The following is a 22,516-nucleotide window of genomic DNA, read 5'->3' as shown; positions in this document are numbered from 1 at the left end:
CCCCCCCCACCAGTGGCACTAGGAACCTAACAGGCACAGTTTTAGATAGTACAGTACAACTAACCTTGCTTTGTGTGTGTGTGTGTGTGGGAGCGGGCGGGCCAGCGGGCGGGCCAGCGGGCGGACAAGCAGCCAGTCTCCACGTGCGTGCTGCAGCCGCTCTCCCTCCACTTTCGAGAACAGTGAGGCTGCTGTGAGGAGCTGTAGGTGGAGCTTGCTCTGACTTCCCTCCCTCCCAGTCCCCCATCCGGTGAATTGGAAAGCGGGAAGCCCTCCGCTTTCAAAGGTGGGGGGAGGGCTGGGAGCAAGGCCGGCTGGATAAACCGGTTGCCCCCGGGGGAGGCTTAGGACCTCCTGGGAAATTTCGGTGGGGGCTGAAGCCCCCAAGAATAAATATATGAGTATATGAATGATTCCAATTATAAGTATTTTCATTATGAATATATATATAAATGACGGGAAGTTCTTGGCGCCTCAAGAGGAACAAAAACCAGACCCCCAAATTCACATCCCCGTTTCGTGTAAACCCCGCTTGGCATTAAGGAAAACAGAAAGGGCGAAAGAGGAGGCGGTGATGGGGGTGGGCTGAGAGGCGGAGGGACATCGGGAAGGAAGGGAGCGTGTTGAGGCTTCTGACGTCGGCGACAACGGGCGGAGGCGCCAAAGATCTCTCAGCTTTTCTCGCCTCAGGTTGTAAGAAACCTCTCCTTTTCCCGCCTAAAACTCAGTGGCCACCCTTTTGGACGGGGAGGTAAAGGGAACGAAAGCGGCAGGCTCGGGTTCGGGATTGTCAACCCCCCCACCCCACCCCAGGAGAACGTGGGTCGCCGTTTTTCTCCGTCTCCTTCGCTGCACCGTGTGGGAGGCTGGGGCATCTCAGTGTGTCGTGAATTCGCACATGTGCATCTGTCCCTAATCAATGGAGGATGGGAATTCTGAGGGAAACGCACTCTGCACATTCTCGGGGGAACTTTCCCGTCTATTCTTCATGTATCCCAGGGTTATTCTTGGAATAAACTCCTGGGAATTCTTCCCCGCTATCTCATGTGCTGTATGAGCTCTCACATGATGCATTAGCAGCCACATCCATTCCAGTCCTTGCGTGCTTTATATGCTTTCTGTGTGTAACTGCCATACAATAAATGAATGAAATACTACATGGGGACTCATGCAGGAATATTTTGCAACAGGTCCTCCTCTTTCTCCAGCCCAAGAATCTGTGATTTTGATTATAAAAAATCTTTTCTGCCCTATATGCTCTGACTCAGAACTTAGTATTTAACATGCCACCAGATCTATCTTTTATGTGTCCGCATGTCGGCCCATGGCTACCTTCCAGGGCCAAATATGCTTTCTAAAAACCCTTTTAAAATTAATAACCACATCATGAGTGCTGTCTGGTTTATGATTTTATATATGGAAATATTTTTACGGTTTTCCATATTTTAAACTGGTGTAAAACGTGTTGAGCATTTTAAGTTTGAAAGGTGGCATGTTCTAGACAAGCAGTTGGAATTGGGTGGCATGTAAGCTCCTTGGGGCAGGGACCTCTTTTTTTTTTTGTTCTCTGCATGATGATGATACCTGGATCTCAGAATGATTAAGCCCTGCTGAGGAGGAAATATAATGCCTATCCCTATCAGCTACCCTAAGCAGAACTATATACTTTGGACTACAAGTCCATTGTAGTCAAAGTGTTCAGAAGGGTATACCTGTTCAGGATTACATTGCAAGGATGTGGGGATTTTTAAAAAATCACTTCTGTGCCTATTTCCAGGGCTGTAGCTGACCATTCTCACTAGGATGGGCTAGGTAGGGTTTATCCAGGTTGGGTTTCCAAGAAATGAATGATTTTTGTATAACAAACTTCTACAACCTTGTCCCCAAGACTAAATGGCTATGTGTTTTAAACGTCTATGAATTTTAGCATATATGTTGCATTAAGAGGAGTTATTTTTAAAGTTCAGAATGGTTAACCTACTCATAATTAATACAGAAGTCCAGTGGCACTTTAACTATAGCATCTCCTCGGGAATTCCTTAAATCAATAACTTCATGTTGCCACCATTAAATTTCCTGGTACTGGCATTATTCCCTGTACCTTGTTCACATTCATACTAGCTAAATGAGGATGTCTACCACACCAACACATTAAATATGGCAAAAATTAACTAAACTACAGGGATTTGGGAAGGATGGGCACATGGGTAAAATTTGCAGAACTATTACAGAGGTGAGCACAAGCAGCCAATGTTTTGCTTTGTACAATGCAGTTCTTCCTTAAATAAAACAGCAGACTTCAATGGATTTAGGAGTTAGGACTGCACTAATACATTTCTAATTTTTCCTCTTCTAAAATAAAATTCAAAAGCTTTAAATGGAAGCTGTCATGTCTCAAAATTTAAAAGCCTGCTTGTTTGTTGAGCTGCGGTGGCTCAAGTGGTTAAGATGCTGAACTGCAGGCTGTGGAAGGTCAAGAGTACAGCAGGTCGAGACCTGAGTTGCCGCATGACGGAGTGAGCTCCCGTCTCTAGTTCCAGCTCCTGCCAACTTAGCAGTTCGAAAGCAAGAAATTGCAAGTAGATAAATAGGGACCACTTCGGTGGGAAGGTAACAGCGTTCCATGCGCCTTGGTGTTTAGTCATGCCGGCCACATGACCACGGAAACATCTTCGGACAGCGCTGGCTCTTCGGCTTTGAAACGGAGATGAGCACCGCAACCCTAGAGTTGGACTCGGCTAGCTTTCGAGCAAGGGAACCTTTACCTTTACTTTGTTTGTTGCAGCAAAGAAAAAACAGGAATCTCATGGCACTGATGTTGTTCTTGGACATAGTGGTGGCTGTAAACAATAGTTGGAATCACTACTTTCTGAAAAATTTACAGTCGTAAACACAATGACACCCTTCTTAGCCCATTGACATCAATGGATGTAGAAAGGTGTAACCTGGTAGTCTGGTAGGACAAGAAGCAGGTAGGAAGCAGAAGGAAGAGTTGGCTTTTGAATGATGCAGCAGTTATTGTGCCTGTTTAAATTATAAAATAAGCATAACTGTGAACTTAAATGGTATTCAGTTACTTAACACCTTAAAGTCTAACAAATTCTTATTGTAGCGAAAACATTTTGTGGCTCTAGTCTGTGAGAGTTTATGCTACAAAGTTTCCACAAGACTCCTGTTCATTGTTTCTTAGGTAGCAGGTGTTAGGAAAGATCTTTCTTTGCCTGAGAGACCCGGGAGACCACTGCTGAGCAAAATAGATAGTTACTCAGCTTAATAGTAGTCTGAATTGTTAGAAGGCAGCTTTGCATGTATGTTTATACTGGACTGCTAATCAAGTAGCTGAACTTAAAGTAATGAGAAGAGTTTTGAGAGACTGGATAGATATCCTGGCGGTATCCTGGTGATATGCAGTGGCAAAAGAAAGAGGTATGATTGAACATAGTATGAAGCCACTCCGTGCTCCCCAAAATGCTGTTCCTCTGTGACGGACCCCTCTTGATTAGTTGCAGGGAGAGTTGAACATTTGTAGCAGGAAGGAGAACTGGCAAAAATCATCCTCCTTCCAGCAACATAAATCCTCTGTGGGATAAAAGCCAGTTTCTCTGGAATTGTTTGCATACTCTAAGGCGTTATATGAATGTTAAGAGTTATTATTTTAAACAGCAACATGTGAACAAGAGACAACTTACAACAATCACAATTTGTTAGTTAGAATATAACACATCAGCCTTGGAAATACTCTAGTTGCCAGCCTATAAATTCTATAAAAATAATAACTGGCCTGCTCAGAAAAGGAGGAGGGACCAGCTGCTGAATATCCTAGATAGCTGGTTGCCAAAAGCCAATTCTTACCATTGGCAATCAGGTTAGTTACTGTTTGCAGGCCTAGCACAGGTAGTATATATTTCTTTTCTTTCTTTCTTTTGTATTTCCCAAGTAGCTAATGCTTCTGATCTTACTGCAGGTTTCCTGCTGCATGGAAATCAACTAAAATAATATGGCAACTGCTCAACTCTTGCATAGTGGACAAAAGCAAAAAACATCCAAGGTACAAAATGTGGGACCACAAGAAACATTTGAAGGGGGGGGGGGAAGGACATAATTTATTTATTTGCTGTCTAAAACTAATAGAAGATATATCTTTGTCTTTTCAGGAAACGGTTCTGTTTCCAAACAGAGTTGCTACTGAGCAACAGTCTATGATTCTGGTGAAAAGACTTCTGGCAATTTCAGTCTCCTGTATAACATATCTCAGAGGGCTGTTCCCAGAAAGCTCTTATGGAACTCGCTATTTAGATGGTAATATAATTTGTTGCCTTTAACTCTTCTGTTAGTTCATGAATTCTGTGACTGGAACTTCACTTATGCCCTTTCACTCTAAAGAGTTATGGGGCCCTTGATCTGGATCAGGGCCATGGTGTTGAAGAAGGAGAAGGTGATTCTTCCCCTGCATGTCACATCTGTGGTCAGAATTGCTCCAGGCTGCTTTTAGCCCCAGCAGGGACCAAAAACAAGCACAATATGTGAACCTTTCTTCTGTACCTACCTGGTATCAAAGCATTCAGGGGGGAGGGAAATTCCAATTGAGAAAATGGGGTGTGTGTTAAACCACATTCCTTAGCACTATGAAACACTTAGATAGCCTCTTCACATCTGCTTTATAAGACTAAATTGTATATCTAGAGCTGCAGTCATGGAACTTCAGTTGATCTCATGTATTTTGGTTTGAGATAGAATAATTGCAGGTTGGCTGCGGTGGCTCAAGTGGTTAAGAAATTGAACTGCACACCGGAAGGTTGGTAGTTTCAGCAGTTCGAGACCTGAGTGCCACATGATGGAGTGAGCTCCTGTCTCTGGTCCCAGCTCTGGCCAACGTAGGAGTTTGAAAGCAAGAAATTGCAAGTAGATAAATAGGTACCACTTTGGTGGGAAGGTAACAGCATTTCGTGTACCTTGGCATTTAGTCATGCCGGCCACATGACCACGGAAATGTCTTTTGACTAGTGCTGGCTCTTCGGCTGGGAAATGGAGATGAGCACCGCATCCCTAGAGTCGGATTCGACTGGCTTTCAAGCAAGGGAAACCTTTACCTAAGTTTCCAAATAGGTCAACCAATGTTAGCCCCATTTATTTATTTATTTATTTATTTATAGTTAACTGGAAGCTGAATTCAGTTGATTTTATCCTCAGGAGAACTCTAATATTTATTGGCAGTAAGCCAAAGGCAAACAAGCTTTGAAGGGTGAAGAGGATGCTCAAATTCCAGTGCATAGTTTAGCCCTGAAGCTCACAGGGCAGATCAAGAGTGGCTTTTTCTTGTTTCTGAAGCCAAATTTATGAATAAGTGGGGAACCATTAAGGACTTGTGGAGAGATTTCTCCCTATGTTCCCTTGCTCACACTATTTCCTCTCTCTTTTCCGGTAGACTCCATACCCTCTCCCATTTCCCTGTTTCCTTCTCTACTCCCTACTCACCAACTAACATTTCTTTTATTTGCCCCCCTTCAGATTTATTTATTATTTGTTTACTTCAGTAACTTGACCAGCCAAGTTGCGGCCACCACCATACCTTGATGAGTTGTACATATTGCATGGTAGCAAGTCATTCCCGCTGAGCTTGGCCCCCATTAGTCCTCTCTGCTGGGCAGAAAGGATGGGAGCATGGGTGGCCTGGGAGGCCAAAATATCCCTGGAAAGGCCCCTTCTCCTACTGCCTGACTTCTACTGACTAAATTTTGAAGGCTTGCAATAGTGCTGTGGTTGCCTAGCAACCCCCACAATGGCCACTGAGAGCATCCCTTCTTAAAGGTACAGGCACTGCTTCTATTATTTTGGGGTTTTTCCCCCCACACAGAGAGATTTAAGTATCCACATTGAGAAATAGATCTATTGGTGATGATGTGTGGATTCTATCCTGTATTAGTGATTATAACTTGGAGTCACCATAGGTTGTTTTCTCTGCATGCATACGGATTTCTGCCTTTCACAGCAGCCTGAAATGCCTCCTGAAATCCTCTTTCTGGAGGTCCTTTATTTTACGGTAGGTGAGAAAGTTGTGGTCTGCAGATAGAAATCCTTCCACAGAAAAACTCTGGTGGATCCAAGCCTATGAGTGTAGAATCACTTTAGGAAGCGGTATTCTGGATTAGCAACTGCACATTACAAGTAGAGTGCTATTAATAGGTGGGTATTTGTAGACACAGTCAATCCACTTTAAAGTAACATGCAAAATGGCTATTAGATTTTAAGTTATTTAAGGCTGTTTGAAACATCTGGGGTTATTATTTAAAAATTATCTTATGCTACAGATATAAACATGGTGTGCAGAACTGCACCTTCTTTAGACAGGAATGGATTCTGTTTTTGTGTGGTACATGGAAAGCAACAATGAAAATACATTAACTCTGGTTTGTGTGTATGTGTTTTTCAGACATGTGCCTAAAAGTCCTTCGGGAAGATAAAAGCTGCCTTGGTTCACTGCAAATAGTCAAATGGTAAGGATCAAGAAAATGTGGAGTTAAGTCTTAGGACCTTGTAGCTGGTCCCTGGCTCTGTACAAGCTCCAAAAAAGGACAGAAATTATTATGTCATTATTACCGATTCATTATTCCAAAACCCTTTCAATTCTGTTAGTGGTGAGCTCCAGATGCCTTGCGACAGCTCAGACTATTCTGCTTTTATATATATTTACACATTTCTGTCTTATCAGGATTCAGGGATGCTTTGATGCACTGGAAAAGAAGTATGTAAGTTATTAATTATGTTTTAATTGCGTGTGTTTTAAATATTGTGCAGTTTCCTCACGAGCTTTCTGTTGATGTGGTGGTGGTGGAGACTCTTGTCCTCAGTTTTCTGCAGATTTCTCAGAAATTATCTGTCCTGTGCTGCTTGTCTTGATTCGTGCCCTCAATCACCAATGTGCTTGGCACTTTACAGAGTACAAGACCCATGCCCCAAGAAGTTTCCAGTATAAGGGAAGACAACAAAAGGAGGACAGGAAGGTGGGGATTAAAAGGGAAAGAATATACATACGTGTGTGTGTGTGCGTGTTTGTGTGTTCTTTCCCAGATTTAGATTTGAAGGGCAGTAACTGAAGCAGAGCTTAGAGAGAGCGAGAGAGCATTGTTTCAGTAACTGCTCTTCAAACTTCAGTCTGTTTAATTTAAATGATGTATAAACTTGTACATTGATTTTATAAAGATTAAGTACATATCGGACTGTATGCTAAATCTTCACAGATTCTGCAACAGGAGTAAATGAAGCAAATGTCCACAGTGTCCATAAATCAAATCAATTTCATGCTGTTGTGGTTGCATGTTGGGATGTTATGTTTTAGTTAGGGTTCCCCCCAATATATTAAGACTCTTTGCCTTTAGTAGTTCCAGAACATAAAGAAGTTTAGTAGGTACAGTTTGCCCCTGCATTCAGATTCCTAATACATATTATTATTTTGTAGTAGAGATACAGAATTTTTCTTCTGCTTCTGTCATATTATCATTACTCTCTATCATCTTACAAATATAAATTCTAAGTGTCACACATTGCAACAATTTTCTAAAAGATAAATCAAAAGCACAACCTTGTTTCCAAAGGACGTTCTGATGGCTACTAATGTAAAAAAATGATATCAGTAGTCTTCAACTCATGCACTGTGACCTTGGGAGAGGGGAGAGCCACCCCATTTTTTTCTTCTCTGTGGAAGACTTGCTATTAATGCATTTGAGTAAAGATCAAATGGGCCCATGCCTCTTGCCTTGATTCAGTACTTGGTGAGAGTGCAGCAGAATGGTGAGACTTGCTTGTTCAGAGATGGAAAAGATTCCTTTTTAGCACATAGAAGTTCAGAGACTTCCAATTAAAGCTCTCTCTTCTTTCTCGCACTAAGTCAGTAGAAGAACAAAAACACTTTAAAGTGATTGTATAGTTTATGTAAAGTATAGTAAAGTGTTGTTCCACCCTTAATTTGGAACTTCTTTTGCCAACTGTTTTGCTATAAACAAGTAGAGAGCAGTTGGAGCATACAGGACACAGGGTTAGTGTTGCCTGCTTTCTTCTGGCATCTTTTAACAGTTGCATAACATGGTATGGAAAGGGAATGTATACAGGACTTTAATAAAGATGGAAGCAACTAAAGGAATTAGTCTGTTTAATTGAGTGGATGTAATTACCTCATGTAGCCACAAGGTGTCAGTGGTGCCTCTTGCACATTGAAAAATTGCACAAGTTTCAGATATTGCCTTGGGGAAGAGAAGGAATAATTGAGACTTGAAACAGATGGGCAAACTGTACTTGATTTTGGAGATGATTGTCTCATCCATTGTATAATTTAGCCTCAGAAATTAGCTGTAGAAGGCAATAAAGATTGGGATGGTGGTACTGAAAAAAAGTTGTTGTTTTTTTAAAAAAAACACTATTCTTTGCCCATTTGCTCAGTGATAATTGGGATCCCTGGGGTATTCTCACAGTCCAGAGAAAAAGACACATTTACCTTTTTTGCCTGCCAGGGCTAAGGGCACCGGGGAGAACCAGGTTCAGTCAGGGAGTCAATACCAAAAGGATCCATGGTGACTGAGGGGAACCTCCACATTCAGAGGCACTAAGCCTCTGAATACCAGAGCCAGGAGACAACATCAGGGGAAGGCCTTGGCCTCTATGTCCTGTTGTTGGCTGTCCAGAGGAACTGGTTGGCCACTGTGTGAGATGGGATGCTGGACTAGATGGACCATTGGTCTGATCCAGCAGGGGTCTTCTTATGTTCTTATCTAGCCATGGAGGAGAGGGAGTTAATTTTCCCATTCCCCACCACTGTGGGCCAATCTGTATGTTCCCCCACTGCTTTTTGAGACTAAAATATATTTGGAGGGCTCTGTCACATTTTAATTCCACCTTTCCTTCAGGTAGTTCAGCATAGTGTTCAATCCTCATATCCCTCTTATGAAATATGATTACTGGTCCAAGGAGCCTCATGGTTGAGCAATAATTTGAACATGGGTCTGTGCAGTCCGGCTTCAACATTCTAACAATTATGTTATCTGAAGCATGAATTGCCAATGTCATGTGATCTTTAGCCCTTAGCATTTATCAGTGGCTGAGATCACATTGCATTTAGAAAAAGAAGCCAGATTTTCTTTTTCTAGAGTTTTAGGCCGCTGACCTGGATAGCCCAGCCTAGCCCAATCTCGTCAGATCTGGGAAGCTAAACAGAGTCGGCCCTGGTCAGCATTGGGCTGGAAGACACACCCCCCCCCCAAGAATACCCGGGTCTCTGTGTAGAGGCAGGCAATGGCAAACCGCCTCTGAGTGTCTCTTGCCTTGAAAACCCTACAGAGTCACCACAAGTTGGCTGTGACTTGATGGCAAAAAAAACAAACAAGTTTTAGGAGTTAGTAGTGATTTGAACAAAGTGATGGGTATTCACCAACTTCTTCATTGGCTCTAAACATAAAATCATTGTTTTTTTACATTTTAAATGAAACTACAGATTTTCGACCATTTCTTTTTTCTCCCAGCTCCATATGGCTGTCTTGACAGTAAGTAGAACATGAAACTATTGCATACTTTGTGTTTGAGCAATGTTGATGTGAACCTGGGACATTTCTGTCTATCTTGCCTGTCTTGGGCAAAAATGTTGAGATCTGAGCATTGCATCTAATGTCAGTATCTGGGTTGCTTACACAAGTTTTACTTCCACATGTGATAGACATTCATATGAATGCTTTATAAAAGCCCTGTGTTTGCTCATATCTGCATTGACTAATTTGGGCTGATAGTGTGGGGATCCACTTTGCTTTGTAAAAAGGAGACCCCTCCTCAAGCCCCACCCTCAGACATGAACCCTTGTGAGGGAGAGACCCTAGGTTTTCTATTGGGGCTATCTCTGCCAAGTGAGCTGTGGAGGCATCTAGATGGAGTAGCCACAATTCTATCCCTGTGTGTATGCCTTGTGAAAAGGAATGTAATTGCAGGAGAGAATTCAAACGCTATCTGTACATGACATCAAAGGAGCATACTGACATCCAAGTGTGTTGGTTGGCTGCTTTCATCTGTGGTTGACACGGGGTTGTTGTCAGCATGCCACTCCACAGATGGTGGGTATAAGCATTGTTGCTCTGGACTCCTGCTATGCTCTTGGCTCCTTGGAAATGAATCTTTTTGTTAAATATATGTTCTGTGCTGAGAGAGAATAGGACACAATAGCTACGTTGGTGCTACACTAACATTGGTGATGCACTGTCATCTCAGATTTGGGTTTGGGATACCTTTCACTCACTTGCAAGGAAGTACCTCAAAACAAATAAACAAAAAAACACTCACCAAAACTTTAGCAGTTGGCACAGCTGAATCAGTGTTGTGGTCACGTAAGGATTTGTTTTGGCTTGATGGGGTGCAATGCTGAATACAGTAGATGAACTAGGGCTTTCTGGAATAAAGAGGCAAATGAAAAAATGGCCTTGATGAATTTATTTGGCTTTAGGAGCCAGCCCAAAAATTTAGAAGCCAGATGCATTTTTCAGCCTTCAAGTTTCTTCTAATTTTATTAAAGCTATGACAAAAATGCTGCAGTATATAGATAAACATGGGGGAAACCCTGTCTGTCATTAACATAACAGAAATGGATCCTGTAACCCTAACCTAACTTCTTTCCAACTTTTCATAATTTCATAATTGTTTTAAAAAGCTCCATTTAATTGAAAATCGGAGCCAGAAAGCATGGAAAGCCACTGCAACAAAGAATTGAGTAGGAATGCAGCTCTGTATGCTCCAGGCATGGGCAGCTGGTGCTTGCACTTAAAACATTTAGCTCTGAAAACTTCTGAAGATGGTCTCTCAGGATCCCCTCAGTGTGATGCACAGAGTCCAAAAAGAAAATTGAATATATCTACCACCAGTAAATGGTGTACAGTTAACATCTAAACAAACAGGGACAATAACTTCATTCACATGCAGTTTTATATCGTACAACAAAATGTTCTGATGTGAGATGATAAATAAGCTTGTACTTCAGAGGATTGCTGAGAGACACTAAAATCAAATCATTGCTGAAAATACTAGGCACCATAATGAAATTTCTAGATGCCATGGCACCTAAGATTTTTTGATCCCTGTATTTTCAGACAGAGATAGAAGTGCTGAAAGGTATATATTATTTAAAGGAGCCAGGAATCCTTTGGCCACGGAGGAGATGCCCAGGAACAAGGGAGTTCATGCACATTCACATTTAATGTCTGTTAAAAGTGATGTCGGAATGCATCATAAGTTTTAATTTTCCTAGCAACTAGTAGGTTTCGTGACTAAAAAGTCAATTTCTTCACTTGGCGTGATAGATTTTTTAAAAAGATTGTAACTCTCCCCTTTAACAAAATCCTGAAACCAGTTTCATAGTACTCATTTTCTAGCTTGCCTTTGTAGTAGGCTTGATGCTCTAGATATTGTAACTGAAATTTCCAAATGGGTTATCTACTGTTAGAACTAAAAATTTTTGGGAAGCGCTATCTGGTGGGTGGTTTGGAAACTGACCACAGTTATCATTGTGAGTGTACGACGTATTGAGTTTTTTGAATAGAAACTGAGCTAATGGAAAATGACTCGTTTGAGGCAAAGATGGGTATTATTGACAGTTCTCAGTTTTCACTATTTGTTCATTTTGTACAACTGTTATAGGTATAGGAAGGAGGATTAAAAAATTTAGGCAGTTTGTCAATGACCAAACAAAACTATGCTTTATTTTCCTGTGACAATGCAAGGAAAGGGCAAAATTAATTGTCTGCTTTCTTAAAACAGATCTATACAAATCCCCAAGAACCTGAGGTAAGAGAGTCTGATGAAACAGGAAATCGGAGATATTGTAGAAATGATGTCTTTATGCTTAAGTGAGCCAAAATATAAGCTCCCATCAACATGCACAAACATGACACATGCTTGCTAAATGGGGGGAATGGCAGGAGGGCATTTCCAAAAATCTCCTCTAAAGGCTTTAGTCACCATTAAAGCAGTGCCTCTATACAAGTAATGGATCTGCCAAGAGTAGAAGGGGTCAAGGCAGTCAGCCCTCCATTTATCACCCCCACTGTTAAGCTAGAATATGACGGTACACAAGTGGGGGGGGGATAGTGATTACTATTTACAATGAATGAATGCAATGTACATCCATTAGACCCATACCTTTATGTTCCCCAACAGAAATGTAGGGGATGTTACTAAGAGAGGCCAGTTTAAAGCAAGAGCCAATCCAGAATGTGAGTGTGGGCCATTCCCAACAGTTTTTAAGTAAATAAAGGTATTTTCCACACATGGACAGGCATGTGTAATTTTCCTGCTGCTGCTGCAACAGCTAGTACAGTGATGCACCAGTTGGGCTTCCACCTGGCAAGTTTCTCCATGATTACTGTGCCCAGGTTTCCCAACAGTGTTTATCCACCCCCGCTAGCACAGGGCTTTTTCTTTTTTCTTTTTAATCAGCAGTTGAATATTATTCCATTGTTGCAGAGATAGGTATTTTCCCTCATATCTTCTCAATGAAAGAATTCATTTGTGAGGTAGTAAATATATCTGTGCACCTTGGAATTTAGTCATGCCGGCCACATGACCACGGAAACGTCTGTGGACAGTGCTGGCTCTTTGGCTTGGAAACAGAGATGAGCACCACAACCCTAGAGTTGGATTCAATTGGCTTTCAAGCAAGGGAAACCTTTACCTTTACCCTAAATATATTGTTGCTTATTCATTGTAAGCAAATTGTCTCATGTTTTTTTCTTAATTTTTTTTTTTGGCCATACATACAGTTGCCATTTCTATGCTCCATGAACTATGGCAGCTCCATTGAAACATTTCCTGCCAAGCAGTAATTTACTATACAAGCTGGGAGCCTCTGAGAAAACATAGGAAGGAGAAGGGGGGAATTTGGGAAGTTTCCTCCAATGAGGCAAATCCCTCTCTCCTGGACACTATACATTGGTAGGATACTGGACACGATACGTTGGTAGGATATTGAGCAGTAGGCAAAGGTTGTTAGCCCTCATACTGGTCCAAAGTCAAAATAAAAAATAAGAGGTAAATCTATCCAATTTGGCTCTATTTATCTTTATACCCTATGCATCACCTTAAATATATCTCAAAAATTGTTAATAGACTATCAAGTATTTCCTTTATCCTCTGCCACATAAGGGATCTTTGCTTCCCACTTGGTGTCAGACAGATTCAAGAAACTGCTGGCCTTTGCCATTCCAGTGGATGAACACCATTTTTTTTCTTGCTCAGAGGAACTAGAGTGCAACCTGACATCACATGCACCAATGCATATCTACTTGCCCAACAGCATTCAGCACAGAGAGGCTAGCAACTATAGGCTTTTGAGATCAATATCTGGAACTTCTCCCTCCACCTTTATTTTTTAGTTTGTAACATCCAGCCTGAAGAATTCTAGTGTAAATCAAAAGCTCGCACACTGTTTTGTATTGCTGTAGCTGGTATTAAATAAAAGATATGTGGATTGTGGTTTGTTTAGGATATTGTGAACTAATTTCTCCCTTGCATGCCCATGACTCTCAACATCAGGCCAGTCAGAAGGATTATTTTTTAAAAAACAAACTTCGGGGCCCTTTGAGCATGCAAAAATCCCAACCTTAACTGCTATTGCTATTAGAGAGTACAAGCTGGGGGTCCCAAAGGAATTGTGGAAATGATTTGGAATTACTCTTCCATAGTCATAACTCCTCCTCCAAGATTTTATAAACTACTGGAACTTCAGCAGGCCAATTCCCAATTCCTCTCTGGTTTTGAATTGTTTTTGTCCTTTGGTAGATTCTTAACTGCTGTTAATGATCTGTGTGCTCTCGAGCAGGCTTAGAACTCATTAACCTTTTTTTCTTTTAGTTAATTTATAGAGTTACACTTTTCTGTATACCTAGGGATTTCTCCCTAAAAACAGACCACCGTACATTTCTAAGTATGGTGGTCTCTGTTTTCTGCTTTTGTAATTAGCACAAACCACCTTAAGAGTGTTATTAAGAGTAAAATAAAATCACGATTAAATTGTAAGAATAAGGCTGGACGTACATGTAAGTAATTAAATGAGCACAACATGGAATTACCTATATAACACTGTTGTACATGCAGTGAACTTGTTTATTATATATAGAATGTGGAGCTGCCCTTCATATAGCACATTAAGAGTATCTGTGGAAAAATAAATTGATTGAAGGAACATGTCAAAAGACAGCTCACTTGAATTAATCTCAGGAGACTGAAACAGAGTGGGTATTCTTGTGTGATAAGAAAACCCCTTGATGGTCACAAGGGTATTTGTTATGATAGCTTGTTACAACTGGTCTCTTTTTCCTTTTGGTTATCTAGCATGTGACAGAACTCTACCAGTTCACATTCAAATATTCGAAGACTGGAGCCCAGATGGACTTTGCTAGGTACATGATCACTGTTTCTGGAGAAACGGAGAGTGGTGTTTGCATACTTGAATGAAGCAAACTTCCTGCTATGTTCATAGACCTTTGTTTTGTTATTTGTCTTTTATATCATGTTTTTAATATGCAAAATACTTTACAGTCCTTGATTGCTCACTCCCCCCCCACCACCACAACAGCTTGGTTCATTATAACAGCCAGTTTACACTTGAAGAATTAAAGCGATCTTTCCTTAAGATATAATGCTAGTGAATGCAGAGGGCTTACTTATGCAGAATAATGCACAGGATCAGGCTACATGGCTGAAAGACAATAGTGAGTTAACCAAGGCTTCTATGTGACTTCTCAGACAAACTAAGGCCTCAGTCCGGGAGGTTTTGGCGCGGAAGAGGGACGGATCGGGGGCGCAGGAAATGGGCGCGATCACACCACAACATCTGGGAAGCAGTGCGCACCCGATCCGTCCCGTCAGGCCGATAATGCGCTGTAAAAAAAACCCAAGGGAATAGTAGGACCAACCTGTAACGCCTCAGTAAGCGCGGCCGTGGGATCGCCAGCGCGCCCATCTTCAGGAGCAGTCAAAGCTCCCGGCCAAACTGCGCATACGCACACATGCGCAGCCGCCTGCCTCGCTCTCCCTTCCGTGGCTTCCCCACCGGCATCTGATCGTGCCGGGGAGCAACTGCGTGGTGGCTCAGGGGATATGTTTGATCCTACCGTCACGTGTCTCTTGGTGTGGCTCTAAAAAGCCGCACTTTGGCCGCGTCATTTCCCCCCGTGTGGCCGGGGCCCATGATGTGTTAGCTAAGGTGCAAATTTAGCAATTTCCTGTCATATGGTGCTCCTCTCCCATTTCATGTGGCAGAAATTATGTGGAAATTTACATTATAAAGGAATCCACTACGTATTTATCAACTTGTCTGCAGGGGGGGAGCGAGGCTATTTCCTCCCGAGGAATTTGACCCGCAGTTGTGCAATCACACAGTCCTTGGAAGCTGTGGGCACAGCCCACCACTGCGTAATCAGATGCACCTGCGGGTGCGTCGGTTGGGGTTTTTTGCTGTTTGTTTCCAATGCGCTTAAACAAATCGATGAATCGCATCTCCACACTGAGGGCTCCCTATGGAGTTTGTGATGATGCACATACTGAGAAGGGGGGGGGGGACAACAACACGGAGTCAGGATGGCTTGATCAGACCATTCCGACGCCATGAGAGTGCACTGGAGCGATCAAACATGGGAAAGTCCGTCCGTGGCCAGTCGCAACCTGTTTACTACTGGATTTTCCCTGGTTTCCTTTTGCTCCGCTTCTGCAGTGGAGCAAAACGGGTTGCCATTGGGTGCGGGGCACTTCCCAGATGTTCGTGTCTGATTGCGCCCTTGAAATCCACCCGGCATTCACACCTATGGTGAGGCTAATTGTGTGTGTGATTGCAGCCTTACTGTGATAATTTGCGGGGGGGACGCTTTCTGTGGAGGGAAAATTCATCACGTGTTCATCCTTGCTGCATGAATTGCAACTGGGTGTCAAGGACCAGTTCTCACATTCAGATGCACTGAAGTCCATTTAACACACTGTAATTAATCATAATATAGGCCGAATTCAGATGGGCAGTTTGCCCCGGTATATCCGCGTGTGAGGAACGGCTCACAAGCGGATTAAATGGGGTGTTCACACCGGCACATCTGTCCAGCATTCTCCACCCATAGTCAACCCGTGCTGTTCCACTTCACTCCCACGTTTAAAACATACCTCTTAAAAGTGGTAGCAAATCCTGGAGAGCCCGTTTATCCCACTTCTGGGATGTGTGAACGCCAACCCGAAAAGCCGGGAGCAACCCATGTTGGACATAAGGCAGCAGCAGTATGATTGGTTGTGCTCCACTCTACTGCCCAATGTGGTGCCAGTGCTATGGGATCCTCCCCAAATCGGGCGGATGTGCTTATGCGCATGAGTGCATATGCGCTCATGTGCACATGCGCACATGGCTGAATTAGCAGAAAAAAGCCCTTTACAGCCATACCTCCTGGCCAGCAGTCTAAATGCTCCCGCGCACCTCCTCCCGGTATGCTCCCACATCAGTTGCTGCAATGTGAATGGGAAAACCCGGAACAGTTTGTTCCAGGGCTTTTTGCCGCGACTGGCTCCCACTTCAACCTGCCAGTCTGAATTCAGCCATAATCTCTGTGATGGAAATTTAGTTGTCTCTACATTGGTCCCTTCTTCCTTAAAGGAAATTAATACAGGCATAATAATTTATGTATTAATAACATGCTTTGCAATTCTAGGCAATTGACTGCCACTTTTTGCAAGTCTGTCTTTCTAATTTATCTGATTAGGATGATGAAAAAGACTCAGTTGCCCTTTTGTGTTCTATATGTAGCAGTGGATGTTCTGTGTTTGGTGCTGGGGCATAGAGAGTGGTACTGTTTCTGCTGGAAATACTCTTGCTATTTTAGCTTCTGTAATGCTGAGAGATTGATGTTTCATTCCTGTAGAATAGGTAGTTGCTTAAGCAAACACAGATGCCCTGGTACCAGAGAGTGATACTGTGAATGGTAAGCTTATTTATAGGTTGCATTCTTGTCAAACAGTGTGCTACAGTATATCAATACAGATGGTTAAAATTCTCTGCAAGTAGCTCAGTGGTGGGCAAAACACCTTCAGGTGGCAGATGTGTAAGTGAGATGTACCTCAAGTACATCTCTTATTCCATATTCCCTCTCAGCCCTTTTATAGGTTGCAGAATGACTTAGTATATCTCACTTTTGTCCCCATGTTCCATTGGTTGGTCACTCTTGCAAGCAACTGTTCATGTAATTGGCCAAGTAGCATGACTAACTAAAATTCAAAACTGCAAATCCACGTGAAATCATGTTTCCCATACTGTGAACTGGACAATTAATAGCAATTTTAAAGTTCAGGGGATTGAAATAGCAGTCTTCCATGAGTTCATCAGTCTGATTGTTCATGAGAGTGGACTGCTTGTGTGAGGAGTTAGTTGTCTGCAAGAATTTAGTTGGCTATAGCAATTAGAATAGATACACCACATCTTGCAATGGTACCTGTTGCCAGTTTAGTAGTAGCATTGTTGCATGCTACTCTTAATCTGGTGCAATATTTTGAGTTAGTTCATATTGTCAGCTCAGGTGGGCCTGGGAAAAAGTCCAGAATGGTGCCTCAGAATCACTGCCACCACCCACCAATGCTGTGCAGTCTTGTGAGCAGAAATTCTATACTGTGAGCTAACTCACATTAACTCAGTTCAGAGGGAACTCTGCCTCCCACCATCACTTCTTACTGGGGCTAAGCAAGGGGTGGCTCTCACCCCTTGTAAAGTAGGTGGGAGCCACCAGTGGAAGTCAGTTGCTCAGACCCCAGGTGGGGCAGGCACAAGTGTTGGCAGGAACCTGCTCTATTCTTTTCCCCTCTCTTTTGGGGGACAGGCTGTGTGTGGTAAGAGCCCCCCCCCCAAGTATGCTGCCCCTGTTGCCCACTGGCTAATACCACCGCTGACAATGCTGCTCAGCTCCAGCATGACAATATTTACACCTAATTCTGTGCGTCTGCATTCAAGCATACTTGCTTTTGGGGTTAAAGTGTGCTTCTGTAGCTTGTTTCAGTAACCATTCTTAGCAATTATCGAGGCTTGACCTCTTTTTTGTAATTTTTGTTACACTGGCTTGGGACAAACTTTAATTTCTGTTTCCTTTTGGTTGCAGCACTCAAGTAAGCTCTATGAACAGAGTAAACAGCGAGGAAATTAAGGAAGTCAGCATCCTGCTGATCCGCAAATTGTATGTCCTAATGCAGAATCTCGGACCACTTCCTAATGATATTACTTTGACTATGAAGCTCTTCTACTACAGTGATGGTATGTGGTGAAACTGCCACCCTCCCCCGCCCTGACCATTTAGTGGTCAGTAAATAGCACTGAAGAGTGGGAACCTGATGGTATCAAATTGTGTGTGAGAACTGGCAGCCTGAGGGCAAGCCGGCATGGAATCTGAAAACAAGGGGTGGAGGGGCAGTGTGAAAGTCTGTGATAAAATGCTCAGATTGAGCACTCTGGTCACAGTAACTACATAAGGCCGTGCAAAGACCTATCAGACCTGTGTGTCACCTGCTATTTGTAGAGCAGGTAGAAAGAATACAACTTTCTGGCCAACTGCAGTGATAGTGCTGAAGCCACAGCAGAGTGCGATGCAACAACTTCCACTTTTCACCTGTGTTCCACTGTTTGAGACCCTTGATGCTTTGCACTGTGCTCAATATGCATTTATAAAGGTATGTAGCCACAGTGCCCAGTGGACTAGGCATGATTGCTTTTGTGTTCTCTCTTCCTCTGTCCAACCCAGCTTCTTGCTGTCAGAATTGCATTTATTCCTTATTGCAGATTAAAGAGCTTGTGTAATTTAGGATTGCATGTATCTTTCCTTTGCAGTCACACCTGATGATTATCAGCCCCCTGGCTTTAAGGAAGGTAGCAGACCAGATTGCCTGCTTTTTGATGGCAACCCAGTGAACCTAAAAGTAGGATCAGTCTCCACTGGGTTTCATGTTCTGAAAGTGAGAGTAACAACTGAGAGCAAAAGGATGGGGATGCTGGAGAGCAGCCTGGTTGAAGAGAGTGGCCCTACTGAGATCTCCCATGAGGGACTGGACTGTGAGGAGGAAGAAGAGGAGAACAGCACTAAGGTACAAGAACAGGTTAGATTCATGTCATTTTCCAGAACTTATAGTGTAAGTTGAGAAGGCAGAGTTACATACTACTATACATTTAAAAGCAACTGCTCAAAGACAGGCCATCATATATTAAAATATCAGTGGGAGGTATCTGTTCACTGTTTCTTTAAGGCAGGATGGTCTAGGGGCAGCTTGGTTCACTGATGAACTGCTATCATGCTCAAGAAATTCTAAGAGCACATTTAAGAAGAGAGATTGGATTTATACCTTGCCCTTCACTACCCAAAGGAGTCTCAGAGTGGCTTACAAACTCATTTCCCTTCCCCTCCTCACAACAGACACCCTGTGAGGGAGGTGGGGCTGAGAGAACTCTGACAGAAACTGCTCTTTTTCAAAAACAGCTCTTATCAGAACTATGGCTTGCCCAAGGTCATCCAGCAGCTGCGAGCGGAGGAGTGGGGGATCAAACCCGGTTCTCCCAGATTAGAGTCCACGCACTTAACCACTACACCAAACATTTATTTATTTGTTTGTTTGTTTTTTTAAAATTGTATTGCCTTTCCACCCAAATGGGTCCCCAAGGCAGTGAATCTCAAGGCATTAAAGCATTTAAAACATTAAAGGCACATTTAAGATGTAAAATATGTAACAATACAATAAAAGCATATAGACATACAAACACAACACAGCCATGGAGGAGGGCCAATAAGAGTTTACTAGTGGTACACCAATTTTTTTTTTAAGTCTTTACCTGCTGGTGGAAGACAATGACAGAGGGAAACAGCCAAATCTTCCTGGGGAGGGAGTTCCAGAGTTTCAGTATTGTGACCAAGAAGGCCCTTTCTGGGGTTGCCACCTGGCAGATGGGGGAAGGCACCCAAAGCAAAGCCTCCAAACATAACCAGAGTGGACAGGAAGATTCCCAGCTGCATGATTCTTTGAGTAAACCTCTAAACCACAGGTTTCCATTTGTTTTGTGTGCGGAATCCCATGGAACTGTGTATTGGTGATGGTGATATCTAATAAGGAATTCTTAGCTGTTTCACCAAACTGTAATACAGAGAATTCTTAGGGGGAAGATATAACTGCTAAATTAATCTTAAAAAGTTATAAATTTTCTCCGTAGATGTCCCTGTGCGTATGCTCTTTTTCCTCAGAACTGCAGACTTTAGTGCATTTAATCAGTAGATTGATTAACAAAAACCACAGATTTTAATTTTTCATGCAACTAATTTACACTGCAATGCAGGATGCAGATAGTTGGGTTCTGTCCTACCTACACTGAAGTTAATTTTTTTTAAACACTCAGTATACTATAAATTTGCTCTGCAGAAAGACCTTCAGGCCATCAGCAAGAAATTGCATAAAAAGAGAATACTTGAAGAGGATGCAGATTTCGGCTGCAAGGCTGTTTTGTCTTTGGATCCAGAGAGAGCAGGTAACAGTCCTTACAATGTGCTAATATCCAATTTTCATTTTTTAAAAAGAGTAAATGTCTTAACTATTTTTTCCAGCAAGGAAAATACCTGCTCAGCCTTTCACTCAGGATGCTTATAAGACTTTAGATTATGGCCTCCAGCATCCTCCCCCATCCACTCTCATGAAAATTTTTGGAAAACTCAAAGATTTCTACATTGTTTTATAAAACACAGTTTGAGTCCAGTGGCACCTTTAAGACCAACAAAGTTTAGTTCTGGGTATAACCTTTTGTGCATGCACACTTCTTTAGATACATTATAAGGCTTGAGGAAGTCTATTTCAATGTATCTGAAGATACACAAAAGCTTATACCCAGAATTAAACTTTGTTGGTCTTAAAGGTGCCACTGGACTCAAACTGTGTTCTGTTGCTTCAGACCAACACAGCTACCCACCTGAATCTATCTCACATTGTTTTATGTCATTTCTGTTGGTCCTAATAAAAGTTATTACATTTTGCAACTTGCAACCTGTATCTATGATGTTTGTATTTCAGAAACCACTAGGAAAACTGGTGTAGAAAATACAGAAACAGCATTTGGCACTAAGACATCTCACCAGGTGAGCATCACTAAGACCTTTTGCACATGGTTTATTTGCCCTAGGTTCAATGCTGTTGGAAAGCAGATTCCCCCCCCCTTCACATGTTTTCCCAGTTTTTTCCCTGCTTTTCTTTGATCTTTTCCAAATATGATTTGCTGCAAAGTTTTGTGAAAGATTTCAGTAAACCTGGATGGCTGCAATATGGGTGGGAAAGTCTGAATTTTCTAGTCCTGGCTGCATGACAGCCCTTTTCTCTTCCCCAGTCCTGGCACCATCCATTCCTTCTGCCACTGAGGGGACTTCTTGAAGATTTTTCAGAGTCAGTAATTGACAAATAAGGTACTAACATAATGGTATATCAGTATGTCAATTACCAGTTAAAAACCTGGAAAAAGCCCTCTTTGTGGCAGGGGGGAATGGTTGCTGTTGAGACTAGGGCAGGGGAAATGCAGGGGACTTCATAATCTGGAAGTCCTGCTGCTGCTGAGTTATGTTGGCAGTCCCAGCAACAATGGAGCTTCCAAAGGAAAGTGTTGCCATGTGAAGTGTTGCCATGTGAAGCAGCCCTATGCAACTCACATCAGCTGGCTCTCTGGCACTTGGAGAATATGGGTTTCTTTTCTCTTCAACAATATCCACAACCAATTTATCTTCACTTTCAGTGGGGCCCCATATGGGGGCCCAGCTAGTTTCCAAATTATTTTATATTAGTGCATCAAACAAAATCAGTCCACAGATCCACGTGATATGTACCAATGTGCGGTAGAAAATTGCTTTTGGGGAAAGGATTAAAATGAATGTATGTGTGAAAGTTTATTACAAGAATGGTTGATGCAGAGGTCCTTCTGTTTGTCAAATGCCTTATTTAGTTTCAGTGGCTTTATTTTCAACTCTGAATAAGGAGTTCTGGTTCTCTGGATTAGAGAATGAGGAACGTTCTAAGACTGAGGTGCTGTTGGTCAGTGAAGAAGCTGGTTGGGTGTTGTGGAGCCAGCCTGTTTTGGAGGGATTGCACTCCCCCTGAAGGTTTGTGGCCTTGAGGTGCTACTGGATCATGGCCTACAGATGGAGGTTCAGGTCTCCTCTGTGGTACATAGTGCCTTTTTATCAGCTACAGCTGGTTTGCCAGCTACGATTGTATCATCCCTATGCTGAAAGATCTTCAGTGGTTACGCATCTGTTTTCAGGCACAGTGCAAAGTGCTGATTCTTACCTTTAAGGTTCTAAATGGTTTAGGGCCAGGGAACTTAACTTGAAGGACTTTCTCCCCCCATAGTATCCTTCCTGCCAGTTAAGATATGCCTCTTAAATCAGAGCCAGTTTGGTGTAGTGGTTAAGTAAAAGGTAAAGGTTCCCTTGCTTGAAAGCCAGTTGAATCCGACTCTAGGGTT

At 42.5% G+C, this 22,516-nt stretch overlaps 1 protein-coding gene across 1 annotated transcript; it reads left to right on the top strand.

The window, feature by feature from the left end:
• Positions 1-3,997: 3,997 nt before the first annotated feature.
• HORMAD2 (HORMA domain containing 2) lies at positions 3,998-20,749 on the top strand. Its single transcript, XM_015425299.1, has 11 exons — positions 3,998-4,048; positions 4,155-4,299; positions 6,431-6,494; positions 6,710-6,746; positions 9,510-9,530; positions 11,782-11,808; positions 14,353-14,420; positions 18,141-18,292; positions 18,863-19,128; positions 20,437-20,542; positions 20,619-20,749. Exons 1-11 carry the CDS (start codon positions 3,998-4,000, stop codon positions 20,747-20,749), a joined length of 1,068 nt encoding a protein of 355 aa, XP_015280785.1.
• The last annotated feature ends 1,767 nt before the right edge of the window (positions 20,750-22,516 follow it).

Source organism: Gekko japonicus, unplaced genomic scaffold (assembly GCF_001447785.1).
Source record: "Gekko japonicus isolate JY-2015 unplaced genomic scaffold, Gekko_japonicus_V1.1 scaffold135, whole genome shotgun sequence".
Taxonomy (NCBI): Eukaryota; Metazoa; Chordata; class Lepidosauria; order Squamata; family Gekkonidae; genus Gekko; species Gekko japonicus.
Note: the sequence above shows the minus strand (reverse complement) of the source record. Positions and strands in the feature narration are given on the sequence as shown.

Coding starts and splice junctions, on each gene's coding strand:
- HORMAD2 (XM_015425299.1), top strand. CDS start 3,998: ATGGCAACTGCTCAACTCTTGCATAGTGGACAAAAGCAAAAAACATCC. Junction 4,049..4,154: donor AAAAGCAAAAAACATCCAAG/GTACAAAATGTG, acceptor TTGTCTTTTCAG/GAAACGGTTCTGTTTCCAAA. Junction 6,495..6,709: donor TCACTGCAAATAGTCAAATG/GTAAGGATCAAG, acceptor CTGTCTTATCAG/GATTCAGGGATGCTTTGATG.